The sequence below is a fragment of the Dryobates pubescens genome, chromosome 12 (assembly GCF_014839835.1).
Source record: "Dryobates pubescens isolate bDryPub1 chromosome 12, bDryPub1.pri, whole genome shotgun sequence".
In the NCBI taxonomy this organism is placed as follows: Eukaryota; Metazoa; Chordata; class Aves; order Piciformes; family Picidae; genus Dryobates; species Dryobates pubescens.
The window spans coordinates 21,911,082-21,935,164 of record NC_071623.1 but is presented as its reverse complement, the minus strand read 5'-3'; the positions used below and the strand labels follow the sequence as shown (position 1 = coordinate 21,935,164).

Genomic DNA, 24,083 nt, shown 5'->3' with positions numbered 1-24,083 from the left:
CTTATGTTCAACATTGTAACAGGAATTTCAGCAGTCTCAAAATATCTAAATCAAAAGCTCACAAAGGAGAAAGATTTTAAATGGTCATTTTAATGGATAGGTAACTGAACAAAAGAAACCATGGTACTCTGTTTAGCATTAATTAAATAGTATTTGTGAGAATTTTTGGAGTTTTATATTGTATATGGAGTAAATATCTGCCATAAAGCAGGGCATCTCTGTGTGCATGCCCTGGTAATGATATACAAGCCAGGTGAAAGTGGAGCAGGCCACTGCAAAGCCAGCCCTTCTAGTGACAGAGATATTATCTGGAACTACTGCTTTTGTTGCTAAGAGTTCTGTGGCTCTTACTCCTGTCACTTGTGCTCAGTTGCTGGAGCTAAGTAGTTGGAAGCTGTAACTCTAAAGTATCATTGAATGATAAATAAATAGATTAATATAAATCCCCATACACAATAATTCATTATTCAGGTGTGCATTCAAAGCTTAGTTGTACTTCAGAAAAAATAGTCCAGCGTAGTTTATTTGTTGTGGGGACTTGGGGTTCATGGATGTAAAAATACAAGAAATCAATCTTTAAAAGGTTGAGATTATTTTAAGTTCCAGTACTGCACTACAAAACCAGATGCAAATTATATTGTAGTTGAATAACTGGGAAACCAGATTTATTTATTTTTAATTATAGAGTAAAAAATTATTCATCAAAGTGCCTTTTCATGAGTATACATAGACAACTTAATTGGATTGAGTAAGCATAAATTTGGGTGTCCTAACTGGCTGATTTATGAATTAATTTAACTTAAAACTGTCTTCTAAAGAGACATTAAATCAGTCAGTTTAAAACCCCTTTGGTGGTTGTTGATTCATGGTTTGGTTGGTTGGTTGTATTTTTTTTTCTTCTCTGCTTGTATAAAACCTTTTTTTTTTTCTTTTTTTTTTCCTCTCCTGAAAAATCAGAGTGGTTTCTGTATGACTGTGATTCATTTCAAAAATGCCCTTTTTAGAACATCACCACAGCAGATTCCTGGCTTTTCAGTCCTGCTTCTTTTGTAGGGTAGCGATTCTAGTTACTGCACCTTACCAATTGAATGAGATTAGAAACTCTCTGACTCTTATCATTGTTTAGAATATTCAGCTTGGCATCAGGTGCTGATAGTCTGTTTCACCTCTCTCTCCCACGATTCACCCTCTGCTGTGACCTCCCATCACTCATACTGCTGCTTTAACAACGACGTTCAATGCTGCAGTGGAAATTTTGCCGTGCACTGCAGTGAAACCACATTGAACCGGTCAAGCATGTAGTCCATTTATTTCAGGGTTTGCTTTGACGTCTTAGGGACTGAAACAGAAGATGGACCCAACAAAAAGCAGAAATAATGGATTGTTTTGCACCAGAAGAGGGGTGTGGGGTACAAATTACAATAGGAGGCAAAGAGTCAACAACTAGCCTAAGGCAAAGCAATCTATCAGCAGCTCAAATTAGTAGTACAGGAACAATCAGAGGCAGAAGCTTTGCTGCTTTGGCTTCAGTCACTTCTAGGAAAAGAATGGTCCCACCTTTAATCTAGAGTGACTAGTTTGCACCATTCCAACAAATAATTTTTTAGCACTATTCTTTTCTTTTTCTCCAAAGAAGCAGCCAATTGGGGTATTTTTGTTTCAATTGGTAAGAATGAATTCATAAGTGTGCTTCCAACTGCAGAAGGAACTAGCTGGAGATGAGACTGTATGCTGGCTTTGTATAATGTCATATACTGAAAATTCCTTTGAAAAGGCTAGTGTTTCTTACACTTTAGTGCATGAAACATTGTTATCAACAAATCCCTCACACTGATAATGGATTTTTAGGAAATAGTATCAGGTGGTTTAGAAGTACAGATTTAAGCATCTCTGACTGCTGTACTACTTACCTGCCACAGCCAGCTCTTGAGCTACACTGTCACTGCTAACTTAGGCGTTTTGAAATACTGATTGCTACTGGCCTAAAGACATGAGAGAAACTGTTGCTGAACAGTAACCACAGTGTAGGGTTAGTCTTCTGACTTTTCATTACTGTCCTGGATTTACTGCTGGTTTGACCACTGCTGGGAAATCTGTGGCTGGCAGAGTGTTGAACAGAGTAGATGTTATTTACATGTCAAAGGTGCAAACCCTATTCATGTGTAAGGCTTTTCTTGAAAACTTGAGGTTCTTGTAACCTATCAAATAGATGAGATAGCTAGAGCACCAAATTTATAAAAAGTTTTACTGGGTGCAGTTACTGCCTTTTTTATTTGTCTGTTTGAAAGGTTTACTGCAATTAACATTGCCTTGGAGGTATTTAGCCACCATAGCGATTCACCGGGGCTAGCAAAGAGTGAATTGCTTTTCTTCTGTGATTCTTGCTGGATGTGGTTATCAGTGATTCACAGAATTTAAACTGGCTGGTGTGTTGAAATAGCAGACTGAGACAGTAGTCTTATTAGTAGAGCTGACAGAAAAGTTAACAGAATAGTGTGAAATTTCCACAATTGTAGCTTAATGTGCTTATAATAATAAGTAAGAATTAAAATACAACTGGAAAAATAGCTCGGTTTCATCCTGTTCCTTAAGGCTTGACACTGATATCAGAGTGAGGGGTGAGAGTTCTATATGAGAACTTACCATGGAATGTTTTGTATAAATACATTTGCAAATTTGTGGATTTGTTTTGAATTGTTTCGTAAGGAAAATTTGTCACTAGAGGTTCATGTTCACAATGGAGACAGAGGAGTCCTGTAAAACTTCATTTGAATAAAAGGGGAGTCCACAGGGCAGATCTCTGTGGGATCTCTCAAATTACTGTAAGGTGCAGCTTCCATTTTATCTTAAATTCCCAGATGCAAAATTCCCTCTCCCTCTTCCAATTGGCTGAGGTACTCAGAATTTACAGTCTTCCTGATCCACCTGCTGTATGTTCCCCTTTATGTGTTCTTCACTTCTCTGAGTGGAGAAGTTAATATTCAGTAGCCTATTAAGCCTGCACTCTGTCCTAAAAGTTCAGAAGTTCAGGCTGTGCTCAGTGTCTGCTATCTTTGGGGAGCACTCTGATGATTTACAGCTAGACCCCAGGTGAGGCACTTAGCAGAGGGCCTTCGTGATTTACATATAACAGATAATAAAGGTGGACTGTCTGGTTTGTTCTTTGTTATCTCAACTCCCTCTAGTCGACTCTTCATTTGTAAAGACACCACTCACCTTAAATCCATCAGTTTGATGGTTGTTGTTCCTAATATGCTGTGGGGTTTTGTTGTATTTTCTGCATGAGATGATCTAGGAAAACTTTATTTTAACTGCATTTTGTCTTAGTTAAACCAGAAATACCAATATTTGCTGGTTTTCTGTAGAACTCACTTTTTCCAAGTCTGTGACAGACTTTTAACTAACTCTTTAAATCCTATGCTTACATATACATTTTTAACCTTATCACCAAGAAATACTTTTGGTCTCACCATTTGGGGGGGGGGGGGGGGGGGGATGGAGAGAGTTGGGAGGTTGAGAGGGGGGAAAAAAACAAAGAAGAAAAAAAAATTGCCAAGCACTATTGTGTTGCAAAACGTTCTTTTATCTAGTAACACACCATAGAAGGAATAGCTGTCAACATAGTCCTCCCCTCCAAAAGTAAATCCAATTGCAACAACAGAATTCTGCCTGGGTGGAATTTATATTTGTAACGAAGATGTCATGTCTCTGTAACTAGGAAAAGTTAATCACTGTGGATGAGGTGGATTGTTTTAAGGGAAAATTCATTTCTATGCCATGTTTGCTAACTTTCTAACCTAATGTATTTTCTATAGGTGGATGAAAGCCAGACTGGAGAACCAGGGTGGCTTGGTGGAGAATTGAAGGGGAAGACTGGATGGTTCCCTGCAAACTATGCAGAGAAAATACCTGAAAATGAAGTTCCAGCTTCTGCAAAGCCAGCAGTTGAGGCGGCGGCTACACCTAAAGTTTCTGTGCATGAAACCGTTACATCTCTAGGAGCTCCTTCTTCTACAGAGAGTACTACAACTGCCAATAACTGGGCAGACTTCAGTTCAACGTATGTTTGGGTGGTGATTATCACCCTAAGTGGGATGGAATCTTTTTTAATAATTTTGACTGTGGTGGCAGTTAGCATGGAGCATTAAGACTGCAAAACAAAAATAGCTGGTTTGAAGAAAAATGTTTTTTTCTGTAGTAAATAGTTGAAATCTCAGCCTTGTGGTACTTTAGCCATCCTCCTATCGTGTCTGCTTGAGCAGTACTGATTATTTCAATTAATAGCACAATCAACAGGGGAAGGTTTAAGATAGGGGATGTGAGAAGTCAGTGATGTGCAGGTACAATGATTAGAATAGAATAGAATAGAATAGACCAGGTTGGAAGAGACCTTCAAGATCATCGCGTCCAACCTATTATCCAACACCCCCTAATCAACTAAACCATGCAACCAAGCACCCTATTAAGTCTCCTCCTAAACACCTCCAATGATGGTGACTCCACCACCTCCCCAGGCAGCCCATTCCAATGGGCAATCACTCTCTCTGTGTAGAATTTCTTCCTAACCTCCAGCCTAAACCTCCCCTGGCTGAGTTTTTAAGAGAGTTATGATTTATTTTATTTTATTATTAAGTTACCTCTTTCCACTCTGCATAATGAAGACTGCACTACTTGAACTTCTGTTGCAGTGGGGTGCTATTAAGAAACTAAATTTCAGGAACAGCTAGCCTTAGGTAGCAAAAGATTGCCTCTTTCAGATAAATTTATTTGGCCTATGTTTGACTGCAGTTCTTCTACCTGAGAGTTACAGTGCTTATAGACTATTTAATTCAAAGAAATTAACCTCGAATGTAGATTATTTTTTTTCCTGCACAATCTTCCTGCATTAATGTTTATATTCAGTTTAAAACAGTAGGAATGGCATCTTTTTTATTTTTGTTCCCCCAGGTGGCCAACAAACACTAGTGAGAAACTAGAGACTGATAACTGGGATGCCTGGGCAGCTCAGCCATCTCTGACTGTTCCCAGCGCAGGACAGCTGCGGCAGCGATCGGCCTTCACTCCTGCCACTGTTACAGGTTCATCTCCCTCTCCTGTCTTGGGTCAGGTGAGCACCTATATTCATTAAAAGTGTTCTGTTTCCAAACAAATGTTTGGAAAGCAAAGGGTGAACACTGATCATGTGTGAAAGCAGTTCCCTGAGATAGGTGAGCTGTTCCAGTTTTGAGTGATGAACAGCTAATGTACATCTGTTTGCGAAATCCCTAGCAGTGTTTAATATGAAGCACTTTTTGTTATGCTATTCTTGCTGGCTTTTTTAGACTTTAATGCTCTAGTCCAAATGATTTGGCAGGATGCCAGTTTTGGGTCACTTCCTTGGAGCTTTCCTGAATCACATGACCATAACCTTCACTCCAAAGTGGATTATGCAGTTAAGTGGAATAGCAGCAGCAGAGCTTTACATCAGATGAATTCTGTCCATCTGTTCTGGTATTTCCTTTTCCTTAGCTGAACAGCATACTGTTCTTTTGGGCTTACATGTTCTGAAAAATGTTATTATCTTAGTGTCCTGGAGAAAAAAGAAGTTGGAATGTTCAGTGCAGCAAAGCATCATTTTCCATAAAGTTTACATCTTGTCAAAATAGCTTCATGAAGAAGGTTAATTACATTGTTTCGGGTTCTACTTTGTAAGTTTAACTTTGCTCTATAGGGTTGAGAGAGAGTCTGTATATTGCTGTTATAGAATTAATGTAAGAATAAAACTCTTTAAGCAGCTTTCATGTTGGAAAGTGATGTATGATGGACCTCTCTCTCTCTTTTTTTTTATTTATTAATTATGTTAGGGTGAAAAAGTGGAGGGTCTTCAAGCACAGGCTTTGTATCCTTGGAGAGCAAAAAAAGACAACCACCTAAATTTCAACAAGAATGACATCATCACAGTTTTGGAGCAGCAAGATATGTGGTGGTTTGGAGAAGTTCAAGGACAAAAAGGGTGGTTTCCTAAATCATATGTGAAGCTTATTTCAGGCCCCATTAGAAAGTCAACAAGGTATTTTATTTACTTTTACCATACTTCACTACTGTCGTGTAATCGTTAAATATAAAGAGTTGCACACTTGAGTTGTAAAACGTAGAAACTGCTGTGGGGGTTGGGTGGGGTTTTTTGTGTGTTTGGGGGATTTATTTAAATTTTATTTTGACTCTTTTCTGGAGGGTTTTGACTTTCAGCCCTGGAAATTTTCTTGAGGAATAGGAAAAGTGCTCTCTGTTCTCCTTGAGTCAAGCGTCACCAAAAACAAGTAAATAAATCTACAACTAAATGAATGATCTTAGTTTGATTTGACTTGCAGCTAAAAAATTAGTGTATCATTTGTAAAATTATAGCTATTTAAGTCATAGCTTATCTTTTCCCAAAGCAAAAATGTGTACCTCTAATCATTATCATTTATTTTAAAGGGTGAAACAGATCAAAATTTGGTTCTTTGTGGTGTGAAGACAACATTAACATTAGTAATGCAAATAAGAATGATTTTAAATATCTTTTGGGGGTTTTCCTGAGGGAGAAAAGGAGATACAGAAACTTGTGTGTTTAAGGCAATTATCTTAATTTAACCATGACTAGCCATTGTACTTAAAAGCTTTAATTTCTACATTTACTGCCTCTTTCAAAATTCAGAAAATTGATTATGGATGCATTTGCAGGGTTGTTGGGGTTTTTTTGTTTGCTTCTTTGTCTATTTTTGGTTTTATATATAACTTTGCAAGAAATTTGATTTCTTAAATAACAATTACTTTCTTCTAAAGCATGGATTCTGGTTCCTCAGAAAGTCCTGCTAGTCTAAAAAGGGTAGCATCACCAGCAGCAAAAGCAACGATGTCAGGTGAAGGTAAGCATTTCAAATTGAACGGCATGAATAGTATTTTACTCTGTAATTAAATAGAGTAAGTCTACTTACGACCAGAAACTAGCTCAGAACAAGATTGTAGTGCTTTAAGATTGTGCCTGTTAAAATTGAAGGTGCAAATCAATTTGCCTCTGGAATGATTTAAAATTATTAGAGTAGGAATATAGAAGATGTATATATAAATATATATGTATATAGTAAGAATATAGGAGAAATAATTTCACATGCCATTAAAACATCTTCTGTAGTTTGTACTGTCTCCTCTATAAATATCTAGGTAACAGTTCCCCATCTGAAATCTGAAGTTTTTTGCAGAGGGCCAGATAAAGTCATCTGTACATGTACTGCATGATGTCAAAAATTATTAACAAATGTCTCAATTTCACCCAAGACTAATTGGCAATGTTTGATTGAAACTCTTAATTGAAGGAATTATAACTAATTATAGCATGTTGTGGTCCTTAAGGTCAAGACTACCCCTCTTTTTTAAAGTTGTAGCCTGGGGCACAACTTTGATGATTGTCAGGCCTCGGAAGGGGTTTAAGAGAGTTACATTCCAGTACCCTTCAGCTGGAGGTTAATGTCTCCACCACATGAGCTGTGTTAGAGATTGCGTGGGCATACTTAATCTGCTTCAGTGCAGAATCAGCTAGGTTAATGTAAATCACAGAGTAAATCAATGAATCCAGATGTAGGTTACAAATTAATATTTGTGTGTAATCTCTAGAGCACACCATAATTTCTTTAAGTACCATTCTACGTACAATTTTAAGTGAAAGACTCAGTTTGGTTACCAATCTATTTAATTTGCCCTTAGGGTGAGCACTACAGAAGTTAAAAGAAGGGAGTGGTAAAGATCCTTATAACAGGGAAGTGAGATAATCAGTTATTTCAAAATACACCTAATCTTGTTTATGATATATTTGAGGAAAAGCAATTGTAGAAATGCTACACCTTCATTTGTAAAGTCTGTGATATCTCAGGTTGTGTGTATTCAAAAGGAACACAAGTTTTTAATAAGACATTCCAGAAAATGCTTCATTTTTAAGAAATAAAAGAAGATCTTAAATCCATGTTTTATTGCATTTAAAGTATTTAAGAAAAATTCCACATGTGTATCATGCATTAAGATACGTGTGTGCTTATGGATATGTGCATACAAACAGATATATGTGTTCTTCAGCTGCACTTGTTGGACAAACCACATCTTAGCTTTCATCAAGGATAGTAATTGTAATTTGAATTCATGCTGAACTTCTCCAAGCAGAGCTCTTTCATCAGATTTAGTGTTCAAGCAAATAGAGCAATTGCCAGCTGCAGTAGATGCTTGGATGTTTTTGTTACATCTTCATGGAAGACTTCCTGAAATACTGTGCACTGCTCTTTAGCTCCAGAGCTGGTCCTGGAAGCAGAGGATACAATTTTCAGAAGTCTGTTTTGTGCCCATGTGCAGTGTGATAATGCTCAATTAAACAAGAATGTATCGAGTTGTATAGAAAATATTCCTGAATTGGCTGAAATTCTTCTCTGTAGTCATGTAGGTAAAAATATTGCATGTAGTTTTGTGAGTGAATTATGCATTGTGCTGCTCAACATCACCCTACTTAAGTGCTTTTGCACTTGAATACTAAGTAGTTGACTGTTTTCACAAAACACGACACAAAACAGAACACATTCAGGCTTTGTCTTAACATTTCCCAGCCATCTGTTGCATAAGATGCAGTGAAATGTGTGCCCTTCGTGCAAAGCTTCAAGTAATGAAAGATTTCATTGTGTACAAGAGCCAAAGAGCATATGTGAAATGAAGACTGTATCTACAGATATTCAGATACTGAGACTTTCCATCCCCAAGAATGAGAAGTCTGGTCATCAGCACAGACCAGAAACCATTGAGAAACGTGTGTTCAGAGTAGTTTCTGATATAAATTAATAAGTTATGTATGTTTTAATTGTACTAGGAAATTATTTTAACAAAAAAATAAAGCAAGCTCCCAAAGCAGCTTTTGATTGTATTTAGTTCTGATAGGTAGAATTTTACACATTTAATATAGAAGTTACTATGAATAATGAATCAATAAGTTTGTCTTCTATTTAGCCTGTGGATAGAGTGCATTATATTAGGTTTTGTTAGGTTCTGCAAATGATCACTGAGAAGTTTTATCAAGTGTTTTCCCATGTTCTGAATTTATTTTCCTCTACAGAGTATATTGCTATGTATACTTACGAGAGTTCTGAACAAGGAGACCTGACTTTTCAGCAAGGTGATATGATTCTTGTGACGAAGAAAGACGGTGACTGGTGGACAGGAACACTGGGTGATAAATCAGGAGTTTTCCCATCTAATTATGTGAGACTCAAAGATTCTGAGGTAGAGACATACTGAAATGTTATAAAATTGAGCTGGGGGAGGTGTGTTGTATTTGGTCTTACAGTGAAAGCTTTCTTAAAGGCACAGCCTAAAACGGTCACAATGCTGCCAGTCAATGGATCATAAGGGAAGAAATGTATTGCAGTTTTGCTGAATGTGAGATTGGAAATGGAAAACAATAATAGTTGCATTTTACAATGTAATGTCATAAATAACTGCGTGGGTCACATATTAAAATGAATCCTGGATGTCTTAATAGTTACCTTGGCAGTTTGGTAGAGATCAATCAGAATAGCTATAACTACTTTGTTCCCCAGGTATCTTTTGAATTACTTGAGTTTTATCTTACTGCCATTACTTTAAAAAAGGATACAGACACAGTCTGGGGTTTTTTGTTTGTTTGGGGTTTTGTTTTGTTTGGGTTTTGTTTGATTAATTGTCATTTTCCTGCAATCAAGGGGAATGAATTTTGCAACAAAACAGGTAGCTACTATACTTGAAAGTTCTTTACTGAGTAATAGAGGTTCTGTTTCATCTGATTTTTATCCTGGAAGGATTCAACAGATTTTTTTAAATTCCTTTTTTTTTTTTTCCCCCAGACATTCTGAAGAAAGATTTTTCATTTATATTCCTTATTTGTCTGAGAGGATAATTAATCTGCTAGTAGGAATTAGCTTAGAGTCATAGTTGAATACAATACTAATCTCTTTAGGAGAAGAAGTTCTTGTTTAGGTCTCTAAGGAGACTTAAAACTCTAATAGGAGTTTTTTTAAGTAAATAAATAATTAAAGATAGCTGTATTTTTAGAAATCTAGGTGGTAAGATTTTTTTCCACAAGTCTTGAATTCTGTGTGTATGTGACAAAACTCAGGGAGAGACTTGTCTGCAATATAGAGCTTGAACAAAAGCTCGAATTTCGAGATAGTAGAGAAATGTCAGCAGTAGCATTGTGATACTGCTTTCAGAAACTTGTTAGAAACTTCATGTATTTTGCATCATGTAACAATTTTCTTCTCTCTCTAGCACTACTAGTTCAAGAACTAGGCAGTCGTGCTGCAGAAGTTTTGAAAGTTTTGTGCTCATTAAAACTGTAGTTTCGTAGAATAGAATCATTTAGGTCAGCAAAGACATCTGAGATTGAGTCCAACCACAAACCTAACACTGACAAGTAAACCACTAAACTATGTTGCTCAGCACCACATCTATATGTCTTTTAAATACCTCCAGGGATGGTGACTCCATCACTTCCTGATGTTTGACATTCCTTTTGGTGAAGTATTTCCTAATATCCAATCTAAACATCCCTTGGCACAACTTGAGGTCATTTTGTTTTTCCCTATCGCTAATTATGTGGGAGAAGGGACCAACCCCCGCCCTGCTGCAGTCTCCTTTCAGGTAGTTGTAGAGAGCAATGAAAGCCTCCTCTGAGGCCTCCTTTTCTCCAAGCTAAACAACCTCAATCCTCTCAGCTGCTAGTTGTGTGCTAGACCTTTCACCAGCTTTGTCGCCGTTCTGTGGATTGCTCCAGCACCTCATTGCCTCTGTTTTAGGGAGGGGCCCTAAACTGAACGTAGTATTTGAGATGCAGTACAGAGGGAAGATCATTTCTCTACTTCTGCTGGCCCTACTATTTCTGGTATAAACCAGTCTAAGAGGTGTGGCCCTGTGCTGGCACGCTTTCATCTGACCTGTTAATAAGCTGCTTCAGGGCACTCACTAAGCAGAGGAGGAAACTAGTCTAGCAGAAGTAATACCTCCTTCTAAGATGGTACTATGAAACAGCTCAACAGTGTTAGAAAAATGTCAGCACCAGAATTAGTACAGGAGAGTAGTGAAGGAGGCAAGGTTGCCTCAGCATCAGCTTACATTAGCATGGACTGTTTTTGAACTGCATTCTTAGATGGCTTTTGTGTTAAAGTTCACTTTTGAAGCAAAACATCTTACCTGATGTTTAGTTTATGGTGTTGGATATGCCTGTGCTTATTCCTACCTTTCTTTTAGTTGCATCAAATCTAGTGACTATGGAGTAGCAAATTAAGTTAGATCAGGTCCTAGATTAGAAAAGGAATGGTTCAGTTAGCATTGTAGCTGTAGCACTCTGGAGCCCCATCACAGCAGGCTAGCTTGTCTTTTTGACAGTTAGAGAAATTTTGTACAGTTGTGGTCTTAGGCAGAATATAGGTTTATCCTGACAACAGAGCTCAGTGACAGTCTGGACAAGAAAATCCAAACTCTCTTGTCACCAAGTCTAGCAGCTTAACTCTGAGTGATGCAACATCCCTTCAGTTGTGGCAGTAGAGGTTTTCGTGGGTCTGTATTGGGGAATTTATTTGGTTAAGTAAAGCCTTTCTTTTGCAGTCCAGCCTTGCCAGTAAATGTTCATATACATCAAAAAGATGGTGGTTTGCCCCACAGAGGTGCAGACACAAGTATACAGATAATTGCCTAACCTGTGGAGTATTTTGTGGTCATGAAACTATACTCCAAGTCTCTTTATATTATCTGTAGGTTGATGAGTGGGAACTTAAACTGTTAGCTTCCTAAAACCCTGTAAGGCCTGATTTATAGGTCAATACTAATAGTTACTAATTAGTTACTTAACCTCAGCTGCATTCTTGTTGTTTAATGTTAAGTTTCCTTTGAACTTTTGTGAAGGGACTGATTTGGTTTTCTCTTAAGATACTCTCCACAGAGTATCAAAAACCTGTGAATTTATATTCAGATGTGCAGAACTGCCTTTTCTGTGCTTTTGAGGACTGGCTGCTTGTCCTGTCTGATGACAGATAGGCACACATATTGGCAAATCTTCTTTGTAGAGAACTCAGGAATAAATATTTAATACTGAAAACTATTTTTATTAGAGAGGTCAATTTGATGTTTGTCTGATCTCCATTTATCTGGGGCTGAAACAGCTAAATGTAGTTCACCCTTTTTCCTGGTAAAAATCACAACTTCAGATAAAATCTTGGTGGGAGAGGGAGGAAAAAGCACAGAGCTCACGGAGATCTTGATATCCAGAATGCTTATTTTCTTCAAGTGATTCATATGCCCTGCAGGACATATTTCTTGTTCCAAGTGGATAATTGCCATTTTACGTACAGCGTTTTGCTATTCAACTTGTGCACAGAGCCAGTTTTTACAAAGGATTTCACAATAGTGGCTGTCTGTTAACTTTTAGATGTGCTGCTGTGCTTGGACAGCTGGCTGATTGTGGAAAATGTTACTAAAAGAGCAGATTAATTTAATGTGTTCTGCACTATTGACTTAGGCCCCGAGAAGAAGTTAAGCAGTGCTGATCTTTCAACAAGAAGCACAGAGTTTGTAGAAGCGACTGCAAGCCTCAAAATATCAATGGCTTCTACATCACAAGAATTTATTTGTTTTAATCTCTTCTTTTGTACCCTTTCACCTCAGGCTGCTAAGCTATTTCCTGTTGCTTAAAGTTTCAACTTATTAACAATATAACTTTGTTATTCAAATAAACAATGACACTGGTTCACGGTCCATTCTCAAGAGTTTTCATTAAATTGAGGTAGATAGATACAGATCTGTAACACATTTTTACTCTGCCTTTCTTTAGATGGTGATAATCACCTCTGCACAGGGTGTGGAGCTCCTACAGTGGACTTGGAAACAAAAATACAGATGCCTCTAGTTCTGAAACTTTGCATAAATGTTCTGAAAGTTACAAGAGAATGTATTTATCTGAATTCTATCAGACTTAACTGTACAACACAACTGGCAAGTCTACTGCAGTGTCTTACTAAATTAACAAAGCAAGCTCTGCTTTACTCTTTCAAGAGGCTTCATCACTTAGCACAAAATATCCTCAATTGCATTTAGTGTCTCAGGTGTGGAAAAGGGAGATAGAATGGAGTACACCCTCTCCACTGTTTCTCTCAATAGAAAGGATAGAAAATACTTAACTATCTATCAAGTGGGTAAGAAGTTGAGTCCATCTTAAATGAATTCTTTATTTGAAATACTTCAGGACTTCTTTATGTATTTATTCTTTTCTTACCAAGGATTCAGAGAATCCGAAAATAGAACTCGGGCTCAGTCTGGTCAAGGATGATTTTGAAGCTTCTCTCCTAAAACAATCTCTCTATATGTTTTTTCCAGTTAACTGTGAAGACACTGTCACAGAGTGTTTTATCTGTCTCTGTGCTACTAATGTGGCAACATGGGTGTTGATTGAAGTGATATTTTGAAGCAGTGTGCTCTCTGAAGGCCCAAACACTTGTTCTTTTTTGAGGAGAGGCTGTTTCTCTGCCAAAACCGCTTTCCAAAGCAGAATTAATTCTTGGTATTACCATACCAGTGCCAGTCGTCATCTTTGGTTCCACACTTGCCTGCTTGGGACTGCCACTGGATTTGTAGCCAGTTTTGACCATCTTTGTCTTATCCCCAGATCAGATCTCTGGGGATATCTGATCTCTGCATGGTGCCTTCCTGTTTCACTCTGTTTTTCTGGTATACATGCAATTAACTCTTCCCAAATAACCAGTGGTTTCAAGGGAAAAGATTCTTTTGTTTCTTTCTTCGCCCCCCTCCCCCCCCCCCCCCACTTCCCAGGGTGAGAACTTTCAGTTTGTAAACAATAAAATATTTTCATGTTAGATTTCATCTTTCAGTATCACTGTTTTCCTATACACAGCTGAACTAATTTCACTGTTTGCTGGACTTCTTGTGGCTATCCAAAGGCTTTTCTTGGAGATCTCTTTACCTGCATAATGATATTCATCCCTCATCTCACCCCATTTAGGTTAAGAGTAAATAGCTACAGACTGACTAGCAAGGTGTTATCTGTGTTCTATGTTCTCACTTGGGCTGAGGTGGGGATTTTACTACTGCAGTGCATCACCTACAAAGTTCAGATGACTCCTCTTAAAGTTGCAGTGACTACACTGTGCTGATATATGAGAAATTTTAGAACTATAATGTGGGCAGTATTGAAATTACTATTGCTCATTTAGTTCTTTTAGGCATATTTGCAATCCATCTATTTGTAGAGTTGAAAACTATTATTGTTGCTTTAACTCAACTTCATAGAACTCACATTCTATAGATATGCAAATTTACAGCTCAAATGCCCTGTCATTTGGAATTGCATTGGGTTTTGCAGTCTGTGCAAGGAAGCAAAGTACAGGAAAGAAGTCTGAAATTTTATTTATATATATATATATATATAGTTATCCACTTCCACATGCTGTTTGGTATTTATTCCTGTATATTAATCACTATCTAAAATACTAAAAGTTTCTGTAAGAATAGAATCTTCCTGGAAGAGTTTTTTCACTTACATGCTTGTTTAGTGTGTTAAAGTGAAGCATAGTGTCATATATGGGAAAAATAAATATGAGTGCTAAACTTGCATCTTTCTATTTCAAGGCTTCTGGAGCAGCTGGAAAAACAGGAAGCTTAGGGAAGAAACCTGGTGAGTCTCATGTTGTGACAGCACCTTATATCTCTTCTTAAGTTCCATGGCACGGAAATGTTTTCCATGAAAATAAATAGTTGGTCATTTTGTAGTAATTTGCACTTTTGAAAACTGTTGTCTGTAATAAAACAACACATGGCTTCTCCATCATTCTGTCTGGCATGTATCAATAAATAGCTAGAGAATAAAAGTCTGCTTACTCAGAAATGAAACTTTGTGATAGATTGATGAACAGAACAGTGGAAGCCCACAAAAAGCTCAGGTTTGCCAGTGCCTCTGAAAAAGGAAGTACAGGTTCTTACCCTGGGGTTTTAGAGAATTTTGACTAAAATGCTACACAATATGGTGTGCACAGGCTCTGTGAGCTCTTGTGCTTCCTTCTCGTTTTCAAGAGCACATACCTTGCATCCATGCTGTGTAGCCTGTTGCCTGTCAAGTCTGCTCATATTGTAGATGATCACATTGCAGGTGATCCCTTTTTGCTTAGGAAGAAGTCGCCTGGTTCTTGGGGTAGTAGAAGTTGTCTTTGCAAACAATCATTGGATTTCCAAAGATACTAGGAAATCATTCTCTGCCACTGGCTGGCATTTGTAAACTTTCCAGAAGGTACCTCTTCTCTCAGTGTATTTATTTGCTTTTGAACCTAAGAGATGACTTTGTGTCAATTAGAAACAAACTAAATAAAAGGTGCCTCATGCTTCTATGCTGTCCATTTGTCTGAGGCTTGTTCAATTGTGAAAGAAGATGGTTTAAGGATGTGATCTACCAAATCATGCCTTATTTCCATACACATACACACAGAGTATAAGCATATTTTGTTTTGTGGGAAAGGAGGTTTTGCTTTGTCTTCCTGAACTGGTTCACTGTGTAAAAGGAGCAGGGGAGAGTAGATTGCAGCAGCCTCAACTTCATTTGTCTTATTTTACCTTGACATATGAGGAATGGGCTGCTCTTGTCAAATCTTAATGGAAAAAAAAGTTTGGAAGGAAACTATTCCTGCCCCTTCTAATTTTCATTTGCATGATTAAAAATAGTTATATTAGTAGATATTAAGCTTGAGAGATGCAGACAAGAATAGAGATCTGGAAAACCTCTAGAAGTCATACTTGATAGGAACAGTGAGAAGATGCTGATAGTGCTGGCTGCTCTCTCGGGACTGTGTTCAGAATTCTTTGAGTTTGGGGAACAATTCTGCCTGTTTTTCAGCAAGGATGTTCATGAATGCTTTTGCCATAAATGAGCTACAAATTTTCAGCCAATGTAAGTGAAATGGTAATGAACAAGGAGAAATATTTCTCTTTATTCTGGAAGCTGTAGCACTAGTGGGTGGGAGTTGGTGACTATGTATTGAAGGGCAAGGGAAAAGAAGGTGCTCCCTGTGAATTCAAGGAGCAATGCAGGGACAATTATATCTCTGAGAAGGCATTTTCTGTTGTTCAAAATCTACCTCTTTTAGTAGAGGCCACTAGTTTTTTTTTCTTTTTTTTCCTGGACTGTAATATAATTGGATCTCTTCTCATTAATTCAATACTTAAATATTTGAGAAATCCTTCCTGGAAGGAAAGCTATTTCTGGGGGTGGGGTTTGAACTTCTTGCTGAGTTTTCTTTAACCTTTTGCTTCTCTGTGACATGTAAGAGCTGAATATTAAGCTTGTAATTCATATATTAATTTATTGAATACAGACCCCACAGTAAAAATTCTTTATGCTGCTGGTTGGTGAAAGAGGACATCTGATACTTGGAGCCTTGTAAATCACCTTGTTGTAGATAAAAATGAGGAATTTCTTGTTCTGAGAGAAGCAAGGTGAATATTGTAATTAATGTGGCAGTGAGAGAAGTTTTTGCCTGATTTAAAAATAAATTGATTTTGACAACTCCCCCAGTTAATTTGTTTCCTTGTGTTCATTTTGCCTCCTGAATGGCTCTAGAATGGAGGATTAAAGTGACTCCATGGAACAACCTGCAAATGTGGAGAGCTTGTGGGTTTTTTTAGCAGCATAGCCATGCTTCCTGCCAAACAGCTTGCTTGCTTTGCCTTTGTATGGGACAGACTGTGCTGCTGCTGGGTTTTCTCCATGTAAACTTTTCTACTTTCCTATCATTACCTACCTATAATATTTAGAATAATATTCTATAATATTTAGAAATTCTTTCTTCTGCTTTCACATTGTGTGTTGTTGCCTACTTCCAGATCCAATTTTAAAACATCTTTGTAGTGCTCAGCTCTTGGCGTTTTCATCACCTGTTTGGTTCCATCTCTTTGTGCTTGCCTCTCCTCTCCGTGAGTTATGAGGAAGCTCTTCCATAGTTAATTCTGTCCCCATTTGCAGTGGCCTCAGATTGTTTGTCCTCTCTGCTTCTTTGTCCACTTGTTGTTTCTTTATATCTTGAATGCTTCTCTGATCATTTTTAATTTTCCTAATCATCCTTTCTTTCTAAAATTTGAGTAAACCTGGTAGTCTCCAAATCACTTTGTTGTTTCTTCCCTGCCACAAAACCTCCCTCTGTTTTAAGGGAGTTGGCTTTGTGGCTTCCTCTGCCTACAGCTGCCTTTTCAGTGATTGCTCCCTTTCTCTGCCTTGCCAGCAGACTTCCTCCTCCTCTCCCAGCCTGTGGGTGATGTGTTGTTACTGAGCGCCTTTGCTGTTTCTCTTGGCCGCAGGAGTTTGGCACTTGTTGACGAAGAGGGCCAAGTAGGATGGTGTGCAACACTGTGTTACTTTCTTAGTGTGACAGCCCACAAGAAAGCTGGAGACCACTTCTGTAGACTTGCTGCCTTCAGCCTCAGTCTCTTTTGCTGTTGTTGCCGTGTTGACTCCTAGTCCACCTCACACTTGCTGCCAAATTGCTTTCTGCTGCTTTTATAAAGGGACAAACTGACAGCAGGTGTGAACTTTTTCTGCTTAGTGACAGTTATTTTTGGGCAGATTAGACTGGAAATATATACAATCAGTAACCATAAGTTAAAATAACTGATAGAGATATTTTTAAATCAAGATTTTGAAATGAAAGCTAAAATCTGAAGCAGTGTATTGATCTGTGATCAGATAGTTGCTGAGGTTTCAAATTAAGCTGGCTATCTTTGCACTGAAGCAGTTGAGATACGGTTCTGCTTTGTCTAAACACTGGGGCAGAATTCACTATTCCTTGAAGGATTTTTCATAAAAATAAAAAATTAATTCCCTTTCCCCTTCAGAAGAAACAAACAAACAAAACCCCCCAGCCCCTCTTTCTGTTAAGGAGAATACTCAAGTGATGAATGACTCAGTACTGGAATCCTAGAGTTTTCAACAGTAACAACACTACTTTTGTCCTGGTTTGAATGTCTGAGACCCTTCACAACTAAATGAAGACTAAAAAAAGTTCTCCACAGATTCCCTTTAATTCATGACTATAACTGGACTACATAAATATAGCAGCCCAAAAGCTAAAAAGTTCCCAAATCTACCATCTTTTGTTTATGATAGACTCCCGGTTATCATAGTGTTACACATGTTCTCCATCACCCTGTACATGGTTTGATGACACGCTAAACCAGATTCAAAAGTTATCAGTAGGACAGCAGAATACCTACAGCTGCTTGAAAGCTCCTGACTGACACTTGAAATTCATTCAAAAAATTAGTTAACCCTGCCAGACATTGTGGTGACTAAGTTGTCATCTGTCTTTCCACAACCGCTCTAAACTGGAGGAAACTGCCTTGTCTATACTGGCTAATGTAATGGAGAGATAATTGTCATCTTAAAGTTACTCTGCCTCAGATTCCTGCTGGTAGGTGATCAAATAAGGCACCAGTGTTGTATTAATGTTAATGGAACAAAACTTTGTTATGTTTTGAAAACATTCCTTTTTTTGACAAGTCTGGTTGTGAAAAATTTGTCAGGCCTTCATTAGTTGACTATATCTACTGCAACTTCTTCATTCATCATCAACATGGTTCCTCTTTTCAGCCAGCTTAGTCCAAATTGATGCTACTGAAATGTATTTATTAGAAAACAGTATTATGACACTTGATTTTAAGAGCCATGTGTCTCTAATGATGGTCATTATTCCTCTACTCTATTTCAAGTGTTTTTTTATAACCTACACGTAGAGCTGCTGCACCTCTGTTTTATTCCTGTAGTGCTAAGAACTAATGATCTGTTTTATAACAACCATATGATTTCATGGAGCTACATAAATGCATAACAATTTCATGGAAAGAAATGCAAAGTGAATATATTGTGCCAGTGGTAACAGAAGAGTTAATGTTGTATAGAATGTGTCAGGTTTTTCCAAATTAACTTTTTCTTCTTTTTCCCCTCCACTTCAACAGAAATTGCCCAAGTTATTGCCTCTTACACAGCAACGGGTCCAGAACAGCTTACTCTTGCTCCTGGTCAGTTGATACTTATCAGAAAGAAGAATCCAGGTGGCTGGTGGGAAGGAGAGCTCCAAGTTAGTTACTTTTTCTTTTGCTTTTTCTTTTTTTTTAAATAAAATTCCATGTTTTAAAAAAATACAATATTTTCATAATTCAAAATGATGAATGAATCAATGATAAATCATTTTGAAAGTGCTCTGCAATTAAGGCGTTACAAGTAAAATATACATGCAAAAATATGCATACATTCTGATTCCTGGAACTTGAAATAACTTTGGAAGACATCAGGAGAAAGTCATTTTGTCTCATTGTAACTCAGGCATAAACATTTTGCCTCATTGCAACTTGGGCATACCCATGTCTCAGACCAGGTCCAGCTTGCAGTCCAGCCCCTTGTAAATTTTACTGGAGACCCTTTAGATATAAGAAAGGAGTGGATGTTAGGGTGTACTGTTTTGGCTGCTTTGGAATCTTCTCACTCTTACGTCCAGAAGTGTTCTTTGTGTGAGCAAAAAAGCAGTTGTCATGGGAGGTGATGAGGAAAGCTACTCCATTCTACAAGAGTGGATGGGACTGTTTGGTTAAGTGATGGAGTCTACTTGTATGTCCTATTCCAACAATGACTAACCATGCATGTCATGCATTTGGATCAGCTGATACCTGTGTGCACTGTGAAGGTGGAAGAAACACTGATGTGTGCAGTCCTGGTTGTCTTTCTAAGAAGCTTTCTAAATTGCTTCAGCTGAAAGTTTGGCTGTCCCTTTTGTTGTTCTTCTGGTTTTCTGTGCAACGAGCAATGCAGTTGGCAAAATAACAAGATACAGTTTCTATCAGATTCCTGTCCTGCTCTGGTGACACAAGCTTTGTCACCTGCAGCTCATCACTCCCAATATCCTGTCTCTGACAGTGACTCATCGTAGCTGTGTTAAAAACTGTAGAACACTACTGTAGGCCAAGTGGGTGGTAACCTACTGCTCTCCGAGCACACACACATGGACCACACACACACTAAGGCATGTGTGCACCACCTTTTCCTACTGATCTTCTCTTGATTAGATAGGCATGAGAACATGTAGTACTTTCCAAAACCATAACATCTGTTAATTAGGATCGTTGGGACAATGTCTGTCCATATGCATTTATAATTGCCAAAGCCTGAATTTTTGTTTAATTGGAATTTGGCTTTGGGACTTGGTATATGAGTCCAAACTTGACCCATTTTTATCGTGCCTTAATGTTTTACTGTTCTTCTAGCACTTGGTTAATGCAGCATACATTTATACTCTGGGGCAGGAGAGACTGTTCAAAAAGTGTAGATACTGTTTCTTCAAAAGTAAAGAAGTAATTTGAGTTCCTAATCCCTACTTAAACTATCACAATCTAGGTATCTATTTAAATGCGGTTCTTTACATAATGGAAACCCATTTAAATGCTGCCACTCATTAATGCAATTGTTATCCTCATATTCTAGAATTATGGAGGAGAAATCTTTCAGAAGAATCAGGGTTGTGGTAGTAATTATAATGCACATAAAGTAGGAACACTCTTAAGTGAAAGATCACACAAATTAGTAGTAAATAATTACTGTTTAGATGTAAACCACAGTTTGTAGTACATTATGGAAGCTTATCCTAATAGAAGTAATAGAAGTATCACAACATCAAAATTATGCCACAAAAGTAGCTGGTTTTTGCCTTATAAAATGCATTTTTCTTATCTTAAAGTCATCACTGTGACTGCAAGTAGTTGAAATATTGGCTACATTACAGTGGCAAATTGGGACTGTTGATGTGCTTAATCCTCTTAAAAGAAATGTTTTGTTACTAGGCACGAGGGAAGAAACGGCAGATAGGATGGTTCCCTGCTAATTATGTAAAACTTCTGAGCCCTGGTACCAGTAAAACTACACCAACCGAGCTACCTAAATCAACAGCATTACCTTCAGGTAAGCAATGTGGTTTCATTAACAAAATTGATTTGTAATGGGAGTCATTTAAAATAGAACGTACAGAAATAATTATGGCCAATCAAGAGGCTGTTTAGTATCTGTTCTACTAGTCACTTTGCTTGAACTCTTCATTGTATTTTAAAATGAGAAAGTCATACAACTGGTCTATATGTTTATGGTGGTGGTCTGTCAGGTATGACCTCTTGAGTGCTAAAAAGCCATCTGTGACATTACATGTTGTAGTAGAGCATTCAGATTATCATTCCTATTTGCTTGCGCTAATTGTAAAGGTCTTAGCAGTTGAGGCACATCTCGTTCAGAACCTTTTGTCTTTCCTAAGATGATTTGTGGGAAGTCCACTCAACTTAAGCTGTGTAGGGGTTTTGTCCTGTATAGCTAGCCATTTTAAGGTTTATGCAAGGACACCAGCAACAGGCCGTTATATTCTTAAAGCTGTTACTGCTCCATCAGAGGCAATGTCAAACAATTGTATCAGTCTACTGCAAGGTAAAAAAGGCAGGCAGAAGACTGAACAAAAAGTTCATTCCTCATGAGTGTTTCACTTCTGAACCATTTTGGGCTGAGCTTGTGAGTTGGTGTAGTATGAAGTAAAGAAGATTTTTTTCAATCAAAGCCATGCAGAATGGATGTATGTTCTTCTGTAAACCCCCCAAAAAGACTTGATGCAATTGTCTGTCTTCTGTTTGGATTTAGTTGAGGGTGGCTAATAGCTTGCTGCTTCCCCAGACCAATTTTTTGCTGTCTTATTAAATTGAAATAAATGTTTCTGAATGAAAAACAGTAGTGAGCATAATTTTCTCCTTTAAATATGTACAAAGGATTATCATGCATTCTACATCCATTGTTACGGCTCTAGAATAAAATACTGAGGTATTAATTTAATCTGTTGTTTATATAAATCAAAGTACCATCTCAGAGAATGCAAATGTTACAAATGGTACTAACTGGCTGCTTTGATGGTAGTTATAAAGATGCAGAAAATCAGGCTTCTATAAAGACTCACAGTTTCAGTCCTGTAGTTACACGGGTAACTCAGCACTGAGACATACTTTTACAATGCAATATGATGGGACTTCCATTACTTTTTACATAATAAACTTTTGAGCTCACTTAAGTGTCCTCAGAATATCAAAATCAACTTTGTTATAGGTCTTTCATTTTGGAAGACAGGAGGAAGAATCTTATATTTCCATTATGATAGCTGGCCTCTCCAGCTGTGTGGTAAATGTAAGAGGTTAAGGAGTTAATGCTTGAGAAGCATCTTCATAGCAGAAGTTAGTGGGGAGACTCACTGTAGCAGAATACAAGGAAAGCCTGAAGAAAATCATCTACAAGGGCTGGATAGAGCCCAGGGTGGTACATTATGGAGGGTCTAAGAGTCTGCCATTATTCTCTGGCTTTTGAAGGTAGGGGATCCAGCAGAAAGTGGTATGATTACAACCTCTGTTCCTTTTGTCATTTTGTTTTGATGTATATGCTTTCCATCTGCCATGTTGTAATGCTACCTGCATGACTTTAGCAGCTTTTTTTGTTACTTTGAATTTTGTTGCATGGCACTTTTTGTCTTATACTTTGAGATTTTCTTAATTTCTGACTGCTTTGTATCTGTACCCTTCCAAACTCCTGTCATGACCCTGGTGTTGAGAAATGAGAACTGTTCCTGTTACTTGAAACTAATCAGGCATAGGGAAGTTCACAAAATACAGAAATAGTGGGAAACATGTTTCAGCCATTCTGCTGTCTGAGGAAAGAAAATATTACTGATTTTGAGTGTTGTATGAGAATCTGGATTCCGTTTGCTGTTGCAGCAGACTAGTATTAGGCAATAGACAATATTGCTGTAAAGAAAACATGGCTGAAAAGCATTAGAGCTCAGAGAAGGTAGGCTGGAGCTTGCTTCTTATATAGGTCTAATGTGTATTCTAAACTTTGTGACCAAGTGTAAATAAGATGGAGATTAAATCACTTCTTCAGGTTCAGTTGAGGAGTGCTGTCTCTTCAAGAAATCTCTCAAATTTGCTGCCCGAGTTCAAGGTGATTCTTAGGATCCCATTGAGCTATTATTAAGATATTCTGACACCAAATTTCATACAGTTCTTTGAAGTAGAAGAGAATGATCTGAATGAAAAAAATCTTGAAAGAAATTAACTCTAGAACGGGTTACAAATCATCTAATGTATGTACTGTATGGTCTAGCTTTAATTTTTATCCTTCTGAATCAACTGTAAAGCTGTAAGAAGAATGCTGTAAAACAGATTTGCAGGTCTGTAAAGTGAAACTTGAACACCAGTGATGTTCACACATAGGAGCTCGTACTAGCACAGAAAGAGGAATATGCCATAATACACCTTCCTTTGGAAACACTGGTTTGTCTCCAGTGTGCCAACAAGATGTTCACTTTGGTTAGCTTATGTACACAAGGTGTTACAGATGACACTGTGAGTGCCCCTTTTAAAATTCATTTTCCTCATCCTTTCCAAGATCTTTGTGTTCCTAACACCTCAGTGTTAGTGTATCGTGGATGTCTCCTGAATTATAGAGCTGTGTTGAGCACGTCAGGTGCTAAATTAGAAAGGAGTGCCTTTTTCAGGCTGCAGGTAGTGGAACTTAATTTTTCCCAGTCTTGCCTGTCTATTTATCAATTCTAGAGGGAAGGATACTTTTCAGAACAGGTTGGTGAGGATCAAAAATGCAGTTGTTACAAAGGTACAGCTTATTTTGTGCTTTTAGGAGGGGGGGAAGAGAGAGCAAAAGAGATGTGTTAATAGAAAGCTCACGTACTTGGACTTCTGCTGAAATGTGAAATTTTTCCAATCTTCTCCTACCATTGAGCACTGTATGTTTGCTACAGTTCCAGGCCAGTGACACTGTCATCAGTTTGCACTGCTGTGCTCTGATCTGCCTAGTGTGATCCTGACCCCTCAGAAATCTGGCTGGGAGCAATGCTGCTAGGAAAGGCTTCTGTTTTTCAAGTCACCTTGAGCCAATTGGTTGAGGGCTGAGCTTAGCACCAGTACAGGGGCATAGGAGAGAGGGG

At 37.9% G+C, this 24,083-nt stretch overlaps 1 protein-coding gene across 4 annotated transcripts in view; it reads left to right on the top strand.

The window, feature by feature from the left end:
* The window catches only part of ITSN1 (intersectin 1), a 129,320-nt gene that overhangs the window by 81,855 nt on the left and 23,382 nt on the right, over window positions 1-24,083 (top strand). For all 4 annotated transcript variants that reach the window (XM_054165822.1, XM_054165821.1, XM_054165820.1 and 1 more), the window contains 8 exons: window positions 3,816-4,060; window positions 4,948-5,107; window positions 5,844-6,049; window positions 6,805-6,887; window positions 9,107-9,273; window positions 14,665-14,710; window positions 19,030-19,151; window positions 20,905-21,022. In XM_054165822.1, coding sequence (XP_054021797.1) covers window positions 3,816-4,060; window positions 4,948-5,107; window positions 5,844-6,049; window positions 6,805-6,887; window positions 9,107-9,273; window positions 14,665-14,710; window positions 19,030-19,151; window positions 20,905-21,022 — 1,147 coding nt within the window. The remainder of the gene's footprint in view (window positions 1-3,815; window positions 4,061-4,947; window positions 5,108-5,843; window positions 6,050-6,804; window positions 6,888-9,106; window positions 9,274-14,664; window positions 14,711-19,029; window positions 19,152-20,904; window positions 21,023-24,083) is intronic.